Source organism: Zea mays, chromosome 10 (assembly GCF_902167145.1).
Source record: "Zea mays cultivar B73 chromosome 10, Zm-B73-REFERENCE-NAM-5.0, whole genome shotgun sequence".
Classification (NCBI taxonomy): domain Eukaryota; kingdom Viridiplantae; phylum Streptophyta; class Magnoliopsida; order Poales; family Poaceae; genus Zea; species Zea mays.
Window position 1 is genome coordinate 26,963,347 of NC_050105.1, and position 17,475 is coordinate 26,980,821.

At 43.0% G+C, this 17,475-nt stretch overlaps 1 protein-coding gene across 1 annotated transcript; it reads left to right on the forward strand.

Moving 5' to 3' along the window:
* Nucleotides 1-296: 296 nt before the first annotated feature.
* On the forward strand, nucleotides 297-1,356 carry LOC103640970 (probable histone H2AXb). The gene is made up of 2 exons (XM_008664402.4): nucleotides 297-776; nucleotides 892-1,356. Exons 1-2 carry the CDS (start codon nucleotides 591-593, stop codon nucleotides 1,114-1,116), a joined length of 411 nt encoding a protein of 136 aa, XP_008662624.1. The 5' UTR covers nucleotides 297-590; the 3' UTR covers nucleotides 1,117-1,356.
* Nucleotides 1,357-17,475: the final 16,119 nt, after the last annotated feature.

The following is a 17,475-nucleotide window of genomic DNA, read 5'->3' on the forward strand; positions in this document are numbered from 1 at the left end:
GCAGCGTTGAAGGCTATTCTGAAGACTTGATTTTGATGTTTAAATTAGGGAAAAAAAATCAAAGTACCATGATACTGATACTACTTCATTAACCAGCGAAAGGGGCCTTGCGTCACTCTGCAATCGACCACCAAACCGTCGGTCCACTCAGATTCAGGCCCAGCCCAAGCAGCCACGTGCGTGCGTGCGCGGTGCCGGTGCGCCGGACTCTTGTCAAACTGCTATTTGGGGGAACCGGAATCGCAGGCGCCTTTCCAAATTCTGCGTCTGCCGCGCGGAAATCCAACCGCCAAAGCGAAAACGAGTTTAATTCCCCCCCCCCCCCCCCCCCCCCCCCCGCCCAAACGCGAGATCCCGCGCTTGCACGCGGGCGCGCCCGCTCTCCGATCCGACGGCCCTCGCCTCTTCCACGTCAGCGATCCGCGCCCCGCCCGCTCCGCCAGTCTTCCCCGCGGCCTCTACATATAACCCCGCCTCGCCGCCTCTCCTCATCCCACTTCCGCCCAAATCCACCACCGCCATACCAGCGTGTCCGCGATTCCGTCGAGTAGACTGGGCGAGAGAGTAGTCTCGGACGAGAAGAGGCGAATATGAGTTCCGGCGGCGGCAGGGGCAAGCCCAAGGGGTCCAAGGCTTTGTCGCGGTCGACCAAGGCCGGGCTGCAGTTCCCCGTCGGCCGCATCGCGCGCTACCTCAAGGCCGGCAAGTACGCCGAGCGCGTCGGCGGTGGTGCGCCCGTCTACCTCTCCGCCGTCCTCGAGTATCTCGCGGCAGAGGTAACTGCCTCCTCTTCTTTTCCCTGCCCTCCATTTCTCTCTCCCCCTCCCTTTAGCGAATCCGTTTGGATGTTTGTTGAATCTTTGCGGTACGCTCATAATCGTTTGCCTGCAGGTGTTGGAACTGGCGGGCAACGCGGCGCGCGACAACAAGAAGAACCGCATCGTGCCGCGTCACATCCAGCTCGCCGTGCGCAACGACGAGGAACTCAGCAAGCTGCTCGGAGCTGTCACCATCGCCGCCGGAGGTGTGTTGCCCAACATTCATCAGACGCTGCTGCCCAAGAAGGCCGGTGGGAAGGGCAAGGCCGACATCGGTTCCGCATCCCAGGAGTTCTAAGCGGCCGCGGCGGCGGTTGCAGGTTTCTCTGACTTGTTCGAACTGGAGCTCCAACATGCATGAAGTCCCCCCGTCGCTCAAGTTTCGTCGATTAGTAGTGTTAGGGTGTTTTCTATCTTTGGTTAGGTTTAGATTGTCTGATGGATGGTTTATCAGACGAAAGTTTGGTGATCGAGGGCTTCCTGTATGTATCAATCAATCTTGCTGGAATGGAACAAATCGTTGGTTGCAGTTAGTTGCTCTGGCCGTATCTTTTTTTGTTCTTGATTTTGTTTTTATCCAGTTGAAGTTGCTACTGATTGTGATCTGTGGAGGCTTGGTTCATGGTTGTAGTTGCTGCTGTCAGATTGCTTTGTTTGATTCAATACCTGCAATCCCTATTTCCATGAGCTCATCAATTCTTGATTTCATTATGGAATACCCAGGATGGTTGCTCGACAGCCGACAAAAAATCCTTGCATCCATGAACGAAAATACTGACTGCGCATGTAATACCTAGCTACACAGGGGTGCCAAGGAGAGAACTGCAGCAGACAAGCAATTCTGCAGGATCTGGAATACAACAAATGTAAGCACACAGGCCCAAGTTCAGTTCATTGTCTATTGTCAGCTAACCATTTAAACAGCAAAGCGATTTTACTCCATTTGTTTCAAATTGTAATATGTTTTGACTTTCTACATTTATGACTTTTGCTATGCACAAAGTTATAAGTTATGTATTATGTCTAGGTACACCGTGAAAATTATTTATTAAAATGTTTTATAATTTGAAACCGATGGAGAGTAGCTGGTATTGCTCATACACCACCATGAAATTTTGTGTTGTTTTTTTCAATTCAATTCTAACATCAGGCAAACTCGTTTCTTAACTCAATTTGAATATGGGAATTCTTGCGGACAGAAGTAACTAGATAATCTCAAATCAACTCATAAACCAATATGTTATTCAGCTTGCTCTATGCCCTGTCACCCTGCGTTGCCTGTCGTTGCCTTTTAGTTAACCACTGAAGTCAAGTCCAGAAAGGACAAAACTCCATTTTAGCAGCATGGACAGTCTGAAATCGCTGCAATCGCTTTGCATTTGATGGAATCTTGTCATCTTGCCTACCTTATACTGTTGTTTCATCTCATTAGACCGTGTCTACTAGTTTAGGGGGTGTTTGGGAGTGAAGTTTTTTCACAGTTTTGGAAGAATACTGCAGTATTCTCAAATACTGCAGTATTATATACAGAATGATGTTTGGCAAGCTAGCTAAAATCTCTGTTTTCAAAACTGAAGTATTGCAAATACTATAGTTGTTTTAAGGCATTCTAAACTTAGCTCTGGACCTCAGTTTTCAAAACTGCGGTATTGTAAACTGCGGTATTGTCATGACTAAAGTATACTGTAGTATTTCAAAAACTGTGGTTTTCAAAAACTTTGTTCCCAAACAGGGCCTTACTCATTGTTTAATTAAAACATTGTTTTTTTACTGTTCTACACTGTTTGCGAGTAGAGTTTGAATATGAATACGTGGATGAGTAAGCTGGTGGAGATAGTCTTAGGGAGTTACACCTATGATGTTTGGCATATGTATAGTCCATGTATAGATGCTTCAAGTTTGTTGATGGATCCTCGTCCCATGATGACATTGTATGGGTAAACCATATCAACTATGTCGAATGTGATATGCTGGCTTCTTGCATTTAGCGTTGTGTCGAGTGATAACGTTAGTTCTATTTCACCGAGTGGAAAGGTCCCTTTTCCTCTGAAGCCATAGAGGGGGTTGTCTGCTGGCTTGAGCAGGCTATGGTTTATGCCCATACGATCAAAGGTATGCAGGAAAATGACATCGAACTGCCTGTCGTTATTGGCAAGTACTTTGTATAGGCCCCACCCTACGACTCTGCAATTTATCAGCAGTGCGTCTGCATGGGGCGCACTGTGGAGGTCAACGTTGTTGGGACTATGCTTCGTCGCCGAAGGTCTTGTAGGAAGAAACAACTTCGGCTGAAGCTGCCCGCATGTGATGACCGAAGATTCCTCTTCATGAAGCTTCGGAATTACAAACCGACATAAAAGTAGAATGACCTTTTAGTCCATAAATGTTTGAGTCGCTGTTGTAATCCCTTGTGAGGGGCATAATTGTAATTCCTCACAGGCTGTGTTCCGTGTCTATAAATAGTGAACAGTTTTCCTTTACTGTTCACGGATTCTGGTAATAGTGATCGCGCCATTTGGGAATCAATCTTTTGCCAAGGCAAAGGTACAATTGTATCCAATGCTTAAATGTATTAAATCGATATAATATGAAAGTAATGTTATTCGTTTATAATTTATTCTCCTTTGACGCTTCGTATTTTATATTACTTTATTCAATCTATTAAGATTCAATTACGAAGATTAATCTTTGTAATCATATTTTCTTAAACCTTCGTCCAAAGTTCATTAATCCTTAAGGGAATAATGCTTCATTGGACGAAGGGCATTAACACTTAACATTTTATGTTGCCTTGCTCTTAATTCATAGCATTTGAGAACAAGTCCCCAACATTGGCGCCCACCTCCGGTGAACTCACTTCCACTTTCCTGAGACAATGGCTTCGTTCAAGAACCAAGCTGGAGCTGCTTCGGCTCCGAAGCTGATTCTCCCGATAACAGGCGGTTCATGCTCAGAACCGGCTAACAAGAAACAGAAGGAGGCACAGAGAAGAGTACAACATGTTGGAGTGCAGGGACCCTTCATCAAGTCAAGATGGTCCCACATTCCAATCACCTTCTCCCAGGAGGATCTTCAGCTCAAGGATTTTCCTCATAACGATGCTATGGTTATTTCTTGTGTTATCAAAGGGTTTCTGGTCCACAATGTCTTGGTTGATACAGGCAGTGCAACTGATATTATATTTGCTAAGGCCTTCAGACAAATGCAAGAGCCAGAAGATAAGATTCATGATGCTACACACCCTCTCTGTGGTTTCGGAGGAAGACAGATTGTAGCACTGGGCAAGATCACCATGCCAGTGACCTTCGGATTCATCAACAACACCAGAACTGAGCAAGTCGTGTTTGACATTGTTGACATGGAATACCCTTACAATGCAATTATTGGTCGTGGCACCCTCAATGCTTTCGAAGCAATTCTTCATCCTGCTTACCTTTGCATGAAAATACCTTCGGATCAAGGACCCATTGCTATTCATGGAAGTCAGGAAGCTGCCAGAAGGGCCGAGGGAAATTGGACTGACTCAAAAGCAATCCATAATATAGATGGAGCTGAAGCTTGTGAACAGTACAAATTCAGAAGGGAGAAAGCAGCTTCGGCAGATCAGCCGAAGCCCATGCTCTTATGTGAGGACTTAGCAGAGCAGAAGGTGCTGTTGGGCTCCCAATTATCCGAAGAACAGGAGAAAACCTTGATAAGGTTTTTGTTCAACAACAAATATGTTTTTGCATGGTCAGCCAATGATCTTTGCGGAGTTAACAGGGATGTTATTGAACACTCGTTCAATGTTGAACCATCCTTCAGACCCAGAAAGCAGAGGCTTCAGAAAATGTCTGAAGACAAGGCCGAAGGAGCTCGGAATGAAGTTAAAAGACTCCTCAGTGCAGGAGTTATCAGAGAAGTAAAGTACCCAGAATGGCTAGCTAACACTGTTATGGTAAAAAAGGCCAATGACAAATGGCGAATGTGTATCGATTTTACGGATCTTAACAAGGCCTGTTCGAAGGACGAATTCCCATTGCCAAGGATAGACTCCTTAGTTGATGCAGCAGCTTCGTCAGAGCTTATGAGTCTTCTAGATTGTTATTCAGGCTATCATCAAATTTGGATGAAGAAGGAGGATGAGCCGAAGACCAGTTTCATAACCCCTAGTGGAACATATTGTTACCTTCGGATGCCTGAGGGGCTCAAGAACGCTGGAGGAAGTTTCAGCAGAATGACTGCGAAGGTTCTTCAGTCTCAGATAGGCAGAAATGTGATAACTTATGTTGATGATATCATTGTAAAAAGCACGAAACAAGAAAATCACATTGCTGATTTGCAGGAGACCTTCGCCAGTTTTAGACAAGCTGGTCTAAAGCTGAATCCAGAAAAATGTGTCTTCGGAGTAAAGAAGGGGAAATTTCTTGGATGCTTGGTTTCAACAAAGGGAATTGAAGCTAATCCAAGTAAAATCGAAGCTATACTTCGAATGGAGCCACCAAATACAAAAAGGAGGCCCAAAGACTGACAGGGAGGCTGGCATCGCTCAATAGATTCATATCCAGATCAGCGGAGAGAAATTTACCATTCTTCGAAGTGCTGAAATCAGCCGAAGTCTTTCAATGGGGGCCAAGCCAACAAAAAGCCTTCGAGGAACTGAAGCAATATTTGATAAATTTAACAACATTAACTCCACCAACACCAGGGGCTCCTTTGTTATTATATGTGGCAGCTTCGCACTCAGCGATAAGTGCAGCACTTGTCCAGGAGAAGCTTGATGGGCAAGTCAAGAAGCAGGTCCCAGTATATTTTGTATCTGAGGTTCTTAGTTTATCGAAGAAAAACTATACAGAATTGGAGAAGGTGTTATATGCTGTTTTGATGGCATCCAGGAAGCTTCGACATTACTTTCAAGCATACAATATTGTTGTTCCTTCTTCGCAACCGTTGAAGAATATTATGAGAAATAGAGAAGCTACTGGACGGGTTGGAAAATGGGCTGCAGAGCTCAATGAATTTTGCATTGATTATGTGCATAGATCTTCGATCCAGTCTCAAGCGTTGGCAGATTTCATTGCTGACTGGACGCCGGGGGCTCAGGATGAAGAAACGAATAAAGATACCGAAGTATGGACAGTGTTTTGCGATGGGTCTTGGGGAACCTTTGGAGCAGGAGCAGCCGCTGTGTTGGTCTCACCATCTAAAGTTAAAACTTGTTATGCGGCAAGACTCGATTTTAGTTGTACAAACAATATTACTGAGTACGAAGCCTTGCTTTTGGGCCTTCGGAAGTTAAAAGCAATGGGAATCAGAAGGGCCATTCTTAAAACTGATTCCCAGGTTGTTTCGGGTCATATCGACAAGAGTTGTAAGGCTAAAGATCTGAAGCTTGAAAAATATCTAGACACGGTCCGAAGGATTGAGGCTTCCTTCGAAGGATTTTCTGTCAAAAATATCCCTCGAGGACAAAATGAGCATGCTGATTTGCTAGCTAAGTCAGCAGCACAGGGGCTGCCCTTACCTTCGGATGTGTTCTTCGAAACAATAAAAGCACCTTCAGTGGAGCTTCTTGAAAGAGCAGTCCTCAATATATCTCCTGTTTATAGTGAAGACTGGAGAACTGAGATCATCTCTTACCTTCAGGGTAACTTCCTTTCAGATGACAAAACTTATAACAGGAGGATAGAGGCAAGAGCTCGTCCATATGTTATGATAGAAGGGGAGTTGTACAAGCATGGAGTTTGTGCTCCATTACTCAAGTGTTTATCTAGAGCCGAAGGCATAGAATTAATGAAAGAAATACATGCAGGCCTGTGTGGATCTCACATTGGATCTAGGCCGTTACTTGGAAAAGTTTTCCGTCAAGGGTTTTATTGGCCGAAGGCAGCTTCGGATGCAGCGGAATTAGTTCAAAAGTGCGAAGGTTGTCAGAAATGTGCAAGAGATAAAAAACAACCTTCGTCTCTAACTCAGCTAATACAACCCATCTGGCCATTGCAAAGGTGGGGTCTTGACTTGTTAGGTCCGTTACCACCGGCCCAAGGAAACTTAAGATATGTTGTAGTGGCTGTGGAATATTTTTCTAAATGGATTGAGGCAAAGCCTTTAGCCACAATAACTTTGGCCACCATTCAAAAGTTTTTCTGGCAGAATATTGTTTGTCGTTTCGGAGTACCAAAGGCCATCACTGTAGATAATGGAGCACAGTTCGACTCCGAAGCTTTCAGAGAATTCTGTGATCAAATTGGCACGAAGATCCACTTTGCATCAGTCAGGCATCCGGAGTCAAATGGACTTGTTGAAAGAGCCAATGGCATCATAATGACAGGAATAATGAAGTTAATCTTCAATCAACCCAGGGGAAAGTGGCCAGATCAATTAATCAAAGTGGTATGGAGCCACAACACAACAATATCAAGGTCAACAGGCTTTACTCCATTCAAATTATTGTTTGGTGACGAAGCAATAACTCCGGAGGAAGCTAAAACTGGATCAATAAGAGTAGTAGCTTCGGCAGAATCAGATCCTGAAGCTGATCATTCTGTGGAAAAAGATGCTATAGAAGGGATCAGGCTTCAAGTTGTGGAGAACATCAATAAATATCAAGCCGAAACAATCAAATGGCGTGATAGAAAGGTTCGGCTAAAGAATATTGAGCCAGGGCATTTGGTGCTTCGAAGAGTGGCTAACCCAGATACAGTGGGCAAGTTGCAATTGAAATGGGAGGGACCTTTTTTGGTAGTATCTTCGTCAAGACCCGGTTCGTACAGATTGAAGGATATGGACGGCAACGACATTCCTAGATATTGGAATGCGGATGAGCTTCAGCGATATTATGTATAACTTGATGTAATTTTTTATATTTTTTCTTTTCTTTCATGGCACCCTTTTCCTTTCTGAAGGGGGAGAAAGGTTTTTAATGGGGCCATCACATGTAATTTCCTTTTTTAGCTCTATAAGAGCAAAATCCCCCAAAGATATAAATGTAAAAACTGAGAACGCACCATTGAGTGCCGGAAAGAAACAGGGAAGAAGCTCGAAGGCCGTCCCTAAGGGGATGCGGAGCACGACGAAGCTACTAAAGAAGTCGCTCCAAAGCGGGCGCAGTGTAAGTTTTCTGCTCAAAAGTCGTTCCAAAGGGAATGCAGAGCTTACAGCGAAAAGTCAACGCTGATACCGCCAAAAGTAAAAGGCGAAGAAGCTCCTAAGGGAGGCTTACAGCGAAAAGTCAACGCTGATTCCGCTGAAGTAAAAGGCGAAGAAGCTCCTAAGGGAGGCTTACAGCGAAAAGTCAGCGCTGATATGTGATTGTTTCTAAGGAAACAACGGTTGTGATTATGGCTTCGGATATGTGTTTGGACATTCATTTGCACACTACATTACATCATAACATTTGCATTCATAAGCATTCATCCAGACATATGTAGGATAAACATCATCATAGCATAAGTGGTTGCTTCAAAAAAAAGAGCTTCGGCAAAAAGGAAAAACTGTTTTTTATGCTTCGCTGTGTACGAAAAGAAGGGAAGGTGTTTTTTTTGCCTTCGGCTCAAAAAGACAATTTCGTCCACATCAAAGCACCTCATAGATTAATGGAAGGGTAAGAGCATATTACAAGGTATGAACAAAATTCATTAAGAACTGTTTAGCCATATTTACAAAAGTTATTTCAAAAGTTTCTTGAGTTTTTCTACAGTCTACTTCTACTGATCTTCATGGGGGCCTCAGCTTTGGCGTCATACTCTTTAAGCATCGGTCTCGGCTTCCTCATCCTACATGAATTAAGTTGTTGTGAGTCAAAACCAAGTTTGAAGGAGAGGGTAAGCACAAGGTATGATTTCTTACTGGTTCAAGATGACTCCGAGCTTCGTCTCCAGCCTTTTCTCGCCCGCCTTTTGTCCATATCATCTTTACAAATCTATTAGAAATGCTTCGGGCGAGGTCAGGAATATCATCTAAAATTGATGGTGATAGAGTGAAATTGGGTCTATTAACAATTTTTCCATGGTCGCAGCCAGCTTTCAGAAAAGCTGCAGCAGTGCCCCGAGAAGCTACCCAGGCACAGAAGTCACCGTGCCCGGCTATAACTTCGTCAAGCTCATCAATTTCACCCTCAATATGTTCGAAGGTCTTTGGTAAATCTTCAGTTGACGGGGTGAACTTCTCACTGCTAGCCCCGACTGAGTGGAAAATTTTTCTCAGTCGTTGAATACATTTATTACTAAACTCCAAACATTTGTCTTGAAGGCTTGCCAATAATTTTTTCAAATCTGAAATTTGTTGGACTTCGGCTTCAAGCTTCGCATTAAGTTCTTGCTTTTCTTGTTCAAACTGTTCAGATTGGCAGAGAAGCTTCGTATTTAATTCTGCTATTTTAGCTTCGGCTTCTGCCAATAAGCCTTCAGTTGCCTGAAGCTCGAAGTTCTTCTTTTCAATAGTAGCTGATTGCTCTTTTATTTTGCTCTCTAAATTTTCAATTATAACCTCGTGTTTTTTGTCTTCCAGATCCTGCTGCATTTTCAAAGCCTTACTCAACAGCATACTCTGCACATAAATAACCTTCGTTAGAAATGTCTTCATTATTAAAAACAATAAAAGTCAAGAGAAAAGTAGTTCACCTTGAAATTGGAATAAAATAAACTACCAACGATATGTTGTCGTCGGTAGCGGCTAATATCCGTTTCCAGCTTCGGAAAACCGATGCTCTTTGATAGAGTACCGATAATCTTAGCTCCAGTCTGATCCCGGATACAGCCTAATTTTTCATCGTCAATACCCCCGAAGAGGAGTGCTCCTGGTCTGTATCCGCAAGATTTGGCATATTCTTTAAGCTCTTCTATTTTGGTTTTTGACAATTCTTGTCCAACTAGATTTTGAAACATGAAGGTTTCGTCCTCCGAAGTATCGTCAGCTATTTCCTTTCCTTTCCCAGACACTGCGGCCATGGCCTCTTCAGCGGCAGTAGTAGCTTCTTCTGCGGCCATGTCTAGCAGTATTTTGTCGATATGTTCGATTGTGGTTTCCAAGTTCAAATCTTCGGGCGAGGTAGCTTCGGTAGCCGCGATTGCCGAAGGTGCGACCTCAACATTTAATATTTCCTCAGCCGCTGGTGTCTTCTGAGCTGAAGCTCTCGGTGGTGTCTTGTCAATAACTTCGGTCACTGCGATGATTCTTTGTCTCTTTGTTTTAGTTGTTTTCTTCGTTTTTCCGGGCTCCTTTTCCTTCTGAAAAAGCTTTGTCAGTTGAGGTCCTAATGGACTTAGCTTCACAGGCAGGGATTCAGTCATTACCTTCAAAATCTCTTCCACGTCAGTGGCAGAGTGTGATGCGGGAGTCTCTTCTTCGTTGGATACTTTTCGCTTTGGAGATGATACTTTTCTCTTCTTCGGAATATTCTTCTCTTTTGGTAGTTCTTTCTCATCTTCATTTAAAGCTTCGGCTACCCTTTTCCTTTTTCGGCCTTCGACACCTTTATTCAGTTGTTCGTAGTCAGGGTATTCAAAACCCAAGGCGTCCAGCACTCGATTCAGTCTTCGCTTTGGATGGGTACCGAAGGCCGCAGTCATCAACTGATCTTCTTTTTTGGAGTAATTACCGAGTATTTCATTGCACATTATTTCAATTGTGCCCAGCCACTCTTGGCAAGGTGTTTTAAAGTATTTCTTAAACTTGTAATAGTAAGGTAACCGCACAAGTTCCCCTTCTTTCTTCTCTCCCTCTAGCTTCGGCATTTCCCATTCTTTTAAAGTAGGAAAAACCCTGAAGGCCAAGAACTCTTGAACCAGGTCTCTTGTGCCGATATGCTCTGAAATAATTTTGAACTCAGCTAGTGCAGCCCAAGTGGGACCTTCTAATGACATTTAGCATCGCGGTCTTGTTTCTCCGAAGATCAATTCAAGAGGGCTTTGTACCAGCTTCTCTTGGTCTTCGTCAACCTTCACATAAAACCATTCCGACTTCCAGCCTGCCGGCCATTTGCTTCGGTAGCTGATTACAGGAAACTTTGTGGTTTTCCGATAAACAAAATTATAACAACCAAAGTTATCATGCAATCCATCTTTTCTAGCCTTCGTCTGGTAGTGCAGCTCATGAACTCGACAAGAGCTGTCGACAAACGGCTCCACCGCTTGGCTTCGGAGGGCCCAGATATAAACACTAAGCCTAACGATAGCGTTAGGAGTCAACTGATGAAAGTAGATCCCAAACTTCTTCAATACATTTGCAATAATCCCATGGAGGGGGAATCTCAACCCAGCCTTTAGAAAGCTTTTGAAAATGACTATTTCATCCTTCTCCGTCTTCGGGGTAGTTTCTTCCCCCCCAAAGCGAAGTAGCTTCTTCTGACTCTCATTGAAATAACTCGACTTCACCATCTTAGAGAGATCAGCCTTAGAGACAGTCGACTTTCCGAAGTCCAAGTGGCTGGGCTTACTTGGCATGGCAATCTGATAATCATCTTCGGAATCAGTTTCCTCAATGTCTCCTTCTTCCGCTTCGGCGGTTACCTGTTCTGTTTCAACAGTGGGGATTTCTTCCGAGATTACCAGTCCAGATCATTGCATTGCTTCGGAGATGGGAACAGTTTCCGATCCTTCAGCTTCGCCTACCTCACGCTCAACCCTAGCAGTAGAACGCACTCTAGCCATTTAATTCTGGATTTTTTGGGAACTAAATACTTTTCTTCCGAAGCGGTTTTTCTTCTGACGAAGTAGGCTTCGAGCTGGAGCTTCGTTTGATTTCGAGAGTCAAGCTTCGGCTATGGTTAAAAATTTTGGCAGCAAAACAGTGCAAATAGCAATGAATGCTGTGGTAACTTCACACCTACTCGTCTGTTTATATAGTGATGCAGGTAAGAAGGTGAATCGCCAGGATTTTTACACCAGGCGAACAGCCGCTTGCACCCGCTGCGCGGTGGACCGCAGAGACCAAATAGTAACTCTGCAAGGTGGGACCGCTATGCGCTCGGAAACTGAATCGTTTCTCGACAACGAGCTCAGGGAAGGTGTTTTTTGGACCTTCGGCTTCCCGAAGCCTAAGATACTTTTTTCACGGATCAAGCTCGTTACGAAAAACGATCTAGCACCGCGAAGGGGCTACTGTTGGGACTATGCTTCGTCGCCGAAGGTCTTGTAGGAAGAAACAGCTTCGGCTGAAGCTGCCCGCATGTGATGACCGAAGGTTCCTCTTCATGAAGCTTCGGAATTACAAACCGACATAAAAGTAGAATGACCTTTTAGTCCATAAATGTTTGAGTCGCTGTTGTAATCCCTTGTGAGGGGCATAATTGTAATTCCTCACAGGCTGTGTTCCGTGTCTATAAATAGTGAACAGTTTTCCTTTACTGTTCACGGATTCTGGTAATAGTGATCGCGCCATTTGGGAATCAATCTTTTGCCAAGGCAAAGGTACAATTGTATCCAATGCTTAAATGTATTAAATCGATATAATATGAAAGTAATGTTATTCGTTTATAATTTATTCTCCTTTGACGCTTCGTATTTTATATTACTTTATTCAATCTATTAAGATTCAATTACGAAGATTAATCTTTGTAATCATATTTTCTTAAACCTTCGTCCAAAGTTCATTAATCCTTAAGGGAATAATGCTTCGTTGGACGAAGGGCATTAACACTTAACATTTTATGTTGCCTTGCTCTTAATTCATAGCATTTGAGAACAAGTCCCCAACAAACGTCTCTTGCGTCAAAGGTAAGCGACCCATGAGACCACTTCGTTTGGCCCACGGGTTCGGTGAGGGCTGCATGGTTTACCCTGCGATAGTGGTCTTTTTTCTCTCGCTTGGTTTCAAACTCGGAGCTGGATCCTTCGATGGTCATGTGAATTACTCCTCTGAAGGGTGAATCGACAAACTCTTCTTGCTTAGGCAGTGGGGAGAGTGGTTGGTGGTGTTGGTTCGCATGCTATGGTGGAGGGGGTGGCAGGGCTAATCTCTCCTAGTGTTGAAGGCGTCATTGCTGTGGGAAAGCTAGATTGTGGTTTTGTTGGTGCTGGGGGTAATTTGGGTGTTCGTTTTAGCAGTGGTGGTGGTATGGATGCGGTTGGTACGTATGAGCGATGGCTCATTGGTTGTCTGCTGGAGCGGCTCTGGCCATTCGGTCCTTGGTTGCTTTAGTCTTCGGGCAATATCTAGTTGGGTGCTCTAAGTCTTTGCCATTAAAGACATAGCAAAATCTTCTTGGCTACTGAGGGCCTCGGCCTCTGGTCTCGTTTCCGTTGCGGCCTTGTTGCGGAGGGTAGTTTTGACATCGGGGGTGGACCTCTCCTGGTTACTGCTGGTTTGCAATGTTTGGGACTTGTAGTTGACCACGCTCTTGATGGGTTGGGTCTTGCTGTGGAGGCCTGGTCCATGTCATGCTGGTCTCTAGAGTTTCTTTTGGCTTCCGCTGTGACTCGACTTTTCTATGGTGGAGTTCTCCTGACTGGGCATATTTTTCAAAAAGCTGATACAACTCCTAGAGGTTGGTCGGAGGGTCCCTTGTGCAGTGATTGTATAGGATGCCTACCTGAAGGCCACTAATTGCATAGTGGATGGCTATCTGGTCATCGACCGAAGGAAGTTGTGATTTCAATAGGAGGAACTTTTTGTAATAGTCACGAGGACTTTTCTTTTCTTGCTGCCTGCAAAGTGAGAGTTCTGCCTGTGCGTCTGTTTCGGGTCTATAGCCTTGAAAATTTAGTAGGAATTTGTCGTGGAATGTCTTCCAAGAATCAATTGATAATGGTGATAATCTTGAATACCATGCGAGAGCTGGGCCCTCGAGGGCTATGATGAATGACTTGGCCATGGTGGCATCGTCTCCCCTTGATGATGCAACTGCGACCTGGTAGCTCATGATGTACTGGGTTGGATCTGTGTTGCTGTTGTAATTTGGGTAAGTGCCTGCTCTGTAATTTTGTGGTGAAGGGGAGGCCTGGAGCTGCAGTGCAAGAGGGCTTCACTTGTTAAGGTAGTTCAGCCCCTGGAAGGCAGCTGGTGCAAAGGATGGCATTTGGAAATTGGGTGGCAACACTTTTCTTCATGTCTCGGACTTTGCTTGATACTTGTTGATCTTCACTTATGGTCTTCATAATGTCTTCTTTTGAGGTGTTGCTTCCTCAATGCCTTACTTTAGCATCCTGTGAACTACACACATAAATCCTAGGAAACACATTAGTCCACAGGTTATGTTGATCATATCAAACACCAAAATCATTTAGACAAATGGACTAGGGTCCATTTTCCTTACAATCTTCCCCTTTTTAGTGACTGATGACAATACAACCAAAGCAAGCAAATATAACAAACATTTTGATGAAAATATGCAATCTACTTGCTAGGATGCATGAATGTCCCCATAATGTGAGATTATGGACTTAAGCCTCCCCCTAATTCCATAATCCACATACTTCCTATTTTAGACCAAAGATACTTGAAGAAGCAAAACCACTTGTAAGATCAAGATTTTAAATTTTGAAATTGATGGTGTTTGGTGTTTGATATATTTTGAGTTGCTTTGGCCCTGAAAACTTCTCCCCCTTTGGAATCAAACAACGAAAAGGAAGACACTAAAAGCATATAGGAAGCAAAAAGACTTGCCCTCTAAAGGATTTACAACTTGTAGCTCTAAAAGATTACTCCTCCTAAAAGAGTGTTCTCCCCTTTTGAAAGAATATTCTCCCCCTTTGTCATAGACAAAGATATACTCCCCGTGACAGAGATCCTCTACTTAGGAAAAACACATGAGAAAGAGAGGTGCAAGATATAGTTTGATTATACTAACTCCCCTTATGCATAGGTAAAAGATATATTTTGACAACATATGAATTTATAGCAACATGGGAAGTATAAGATATGAAATATAGTCTAATCAAAGTCTGGAGAAGACATGTAAATGATACCAATTGTTGAATGGAGCCACTTGTGGAACCAAATAATGATTTTGTAGTTTTGCAGTGGAAGTTTATTGTCTTTCTCCAGGGACTCCATTTTCCTTCAATGAGACTACTACATATAATAGACTTGAAAATAGGCATTAGTCTCAAAAACTTAGATTATAGAGTAACCTCCCCCTGAAAGTGTGCATACAAGTTTTGAATACTTGCAGGAGACATGCACTTTGATTTTGATATCAAGTGGGGCAAATTATCTATAATTCGAGCATTGGCACATATAAGTCAAAATGACACTATTTGGAGAATACCAATAGTATGATATAAACTTTAAAGCATTAGTGTCATTTACTTAGGAATGTTAAATAAGATATGTGCCTTGCTTAACTAAACATTTTAAACTATGTAGATTTGCTCATGAATATGAAAACGAGCATTCCTACCATATGATTGACCTAGTGTGCATGCAATTATAATCAAAAGTAAATACCACATGTTATACTAGGCATGTAAGGTAAAAAAGAGAATATATACTCATATCTAAAAACAAAGAAATACAATAAATCTAGTTACCTTTGTCATGGGTGGGGACTTGATCCAATATGATGCATCCCATGATATACATCCCAATTTTGCCAAGTCTCCAAATTTCCCGAAGTCCTTCAGACTTCTCACTTCCCTCTTGGGATCCAAACCTTCTTGGTGTTTTTCATGGTTGAGATAATCTCCTTTGGCACCCAGATGCGTTTGGCCCCTTTTCCTTTGTTGTTTTGCTTGTTGGCCTTGATTGCTATCACCTTTCCATTCTTTTTCTTCTTGATCAAATATGGTGTAGCGGCCTTTTGTCCACCTTGTTGATGTAGGTGTTGGAGATTTTGCTTGTTGGCTTTTGCTTATCCTAGATCTCTGCCTTGCATTGGTAAGACTTGTGGCCTTCCTTGTGGCATAGCCTACAAATCACAATTTCTCCCTCCACAGGCTTGTTCACTCCCGCAGTGGTGTTATCCTAAAGAGGTTGGATTTGTTTGGCTTTGCCTTTCTTGTCATACAAGACCTTGCCAAGGCGAGCCACCTCTTGCTATAATTGCTCATTCTCCATTGCAATCTCATTCGAAAATGTTTCTATAACAATATTCTTAACAAGGACTTGATCGTAGGGATTAGAATCATCAATTAAATCAAAGCAAGAAGTAGAAGCATATTTCTTAATGATTTTAAGAATTTCAATTAAAGATGCTCTTGGGGTGCTACCGATGCTCTCTAGCTTGCTAGTTAGCTCATTATTATGTATGCTAAGAATTTCCATTTTGTCTAGCAAGTTTTCAATGGCTTCTTGAGAGCTAGCTAACTTAGCCTTAAGTTTTTCATTCTTTTTTATAAGGCTATCATCGGTAGTTGAGGATGGATCATTAGACTCTAATTGCTCAATTTTAGTTGATAGCTCACAATTCAAATTTGCAAATGTTTCAATTTTTTGAGCAAACATTTATAATCATTTTGAGATCTAATCAACTTATTTTTCAAAGTTTTAATTTGAGCCTTTTGTTTAGTGCAAACATCCTCAAAAAACTTAACGGCATGCACAAGTTCATCTAAGGAGGGCTTTTCCTCATCATCACATTCATCATCACTATCATCACTAGAGGATGGGATACTTGTTTTACCTCTTGCCATAAGTCATTTGTGTGATGACCATGAAGAGCATGATGAAGAGCGGTGGCTACGAGTCCTTGGAGGATCATCTTCGCTTGAAGAGTCATCCCAAGTCTTGACACTTGTGAGTGCCTTGCCTTTGCTCCTCCACTTTGTGGGTTCAACCATATTTGGACAGTTGTCCCTGAAGTGACCCTTCTTCCTGCATGCGAAGCATCCTCTCTTTCTTTGCTTTTTCCTGTCAATGTTAAAGAGAAGATCCTCGACCTGCAAAGGCACACCCATTAGATTAATCTTGCGAATCATCCCCATTATCTTTCCGACGTGTCGAACTGTTTCTTCGTCCTCGGAGGATGATGTTGATGGTTGATCATCTTCATCATCTTATTCTTCTTACTCCTCATCTTCACATGAGCTTGGAGCCTTCTTCTTGCCTTTCATCTTTTTGTGTCCATCACATGCAAAAGCATATGGCTTTGAAGAAGTTGGCTCCTCTTGTTGACTCATTTTCCACGACATCTCAAATGCTGCAATTTTTCCAATCACAATCGTCGGGGTCATTTGGCTCAAGTCCTCGAGGTTGTGGAGGATGGTGATGATGCTCCCATAGCTTTGTTCTGGTAGTAGGAAGATGATCTTCCTCACAATGTCCGCATCACCTAGCTTATTAATTCCAATAGAGTTGAGCTCATTAATCACAAGATTTAAGCAGGAATACATGTCTCTAACAAGCTCATTTTCTTTCATAGCAAAATAAGTATACTCATTTAAAACTAGACAATGTTTTTGCTCACGGACATTGGATGTGCCGTCATGGAGCTCATGCAATTTCACCCAAATCTCATTAATTAGTAGTTTTCAAGGTAAATACTTGATTGAAAATTTCCATGCTAAGAGATTTATACAAGCAATTTTTGGCTCTAGCATTCAAATGAATTTCTTTTTCGTCACTCGCGGTGAGCTTTTCAGGATTCTTAGGTGGTTTCATCCCATCACAAGTGACTCTCCAAACACCTAGATCAACTGCTTCTAGGTAACAAGCCATTCGAGCACTATAATATGGGAAGTTAGTGCCGTCGAAGTGTGGCGGCCTATGGGTATCCATCCCCTTCCTCTAAAAGGCATCGACT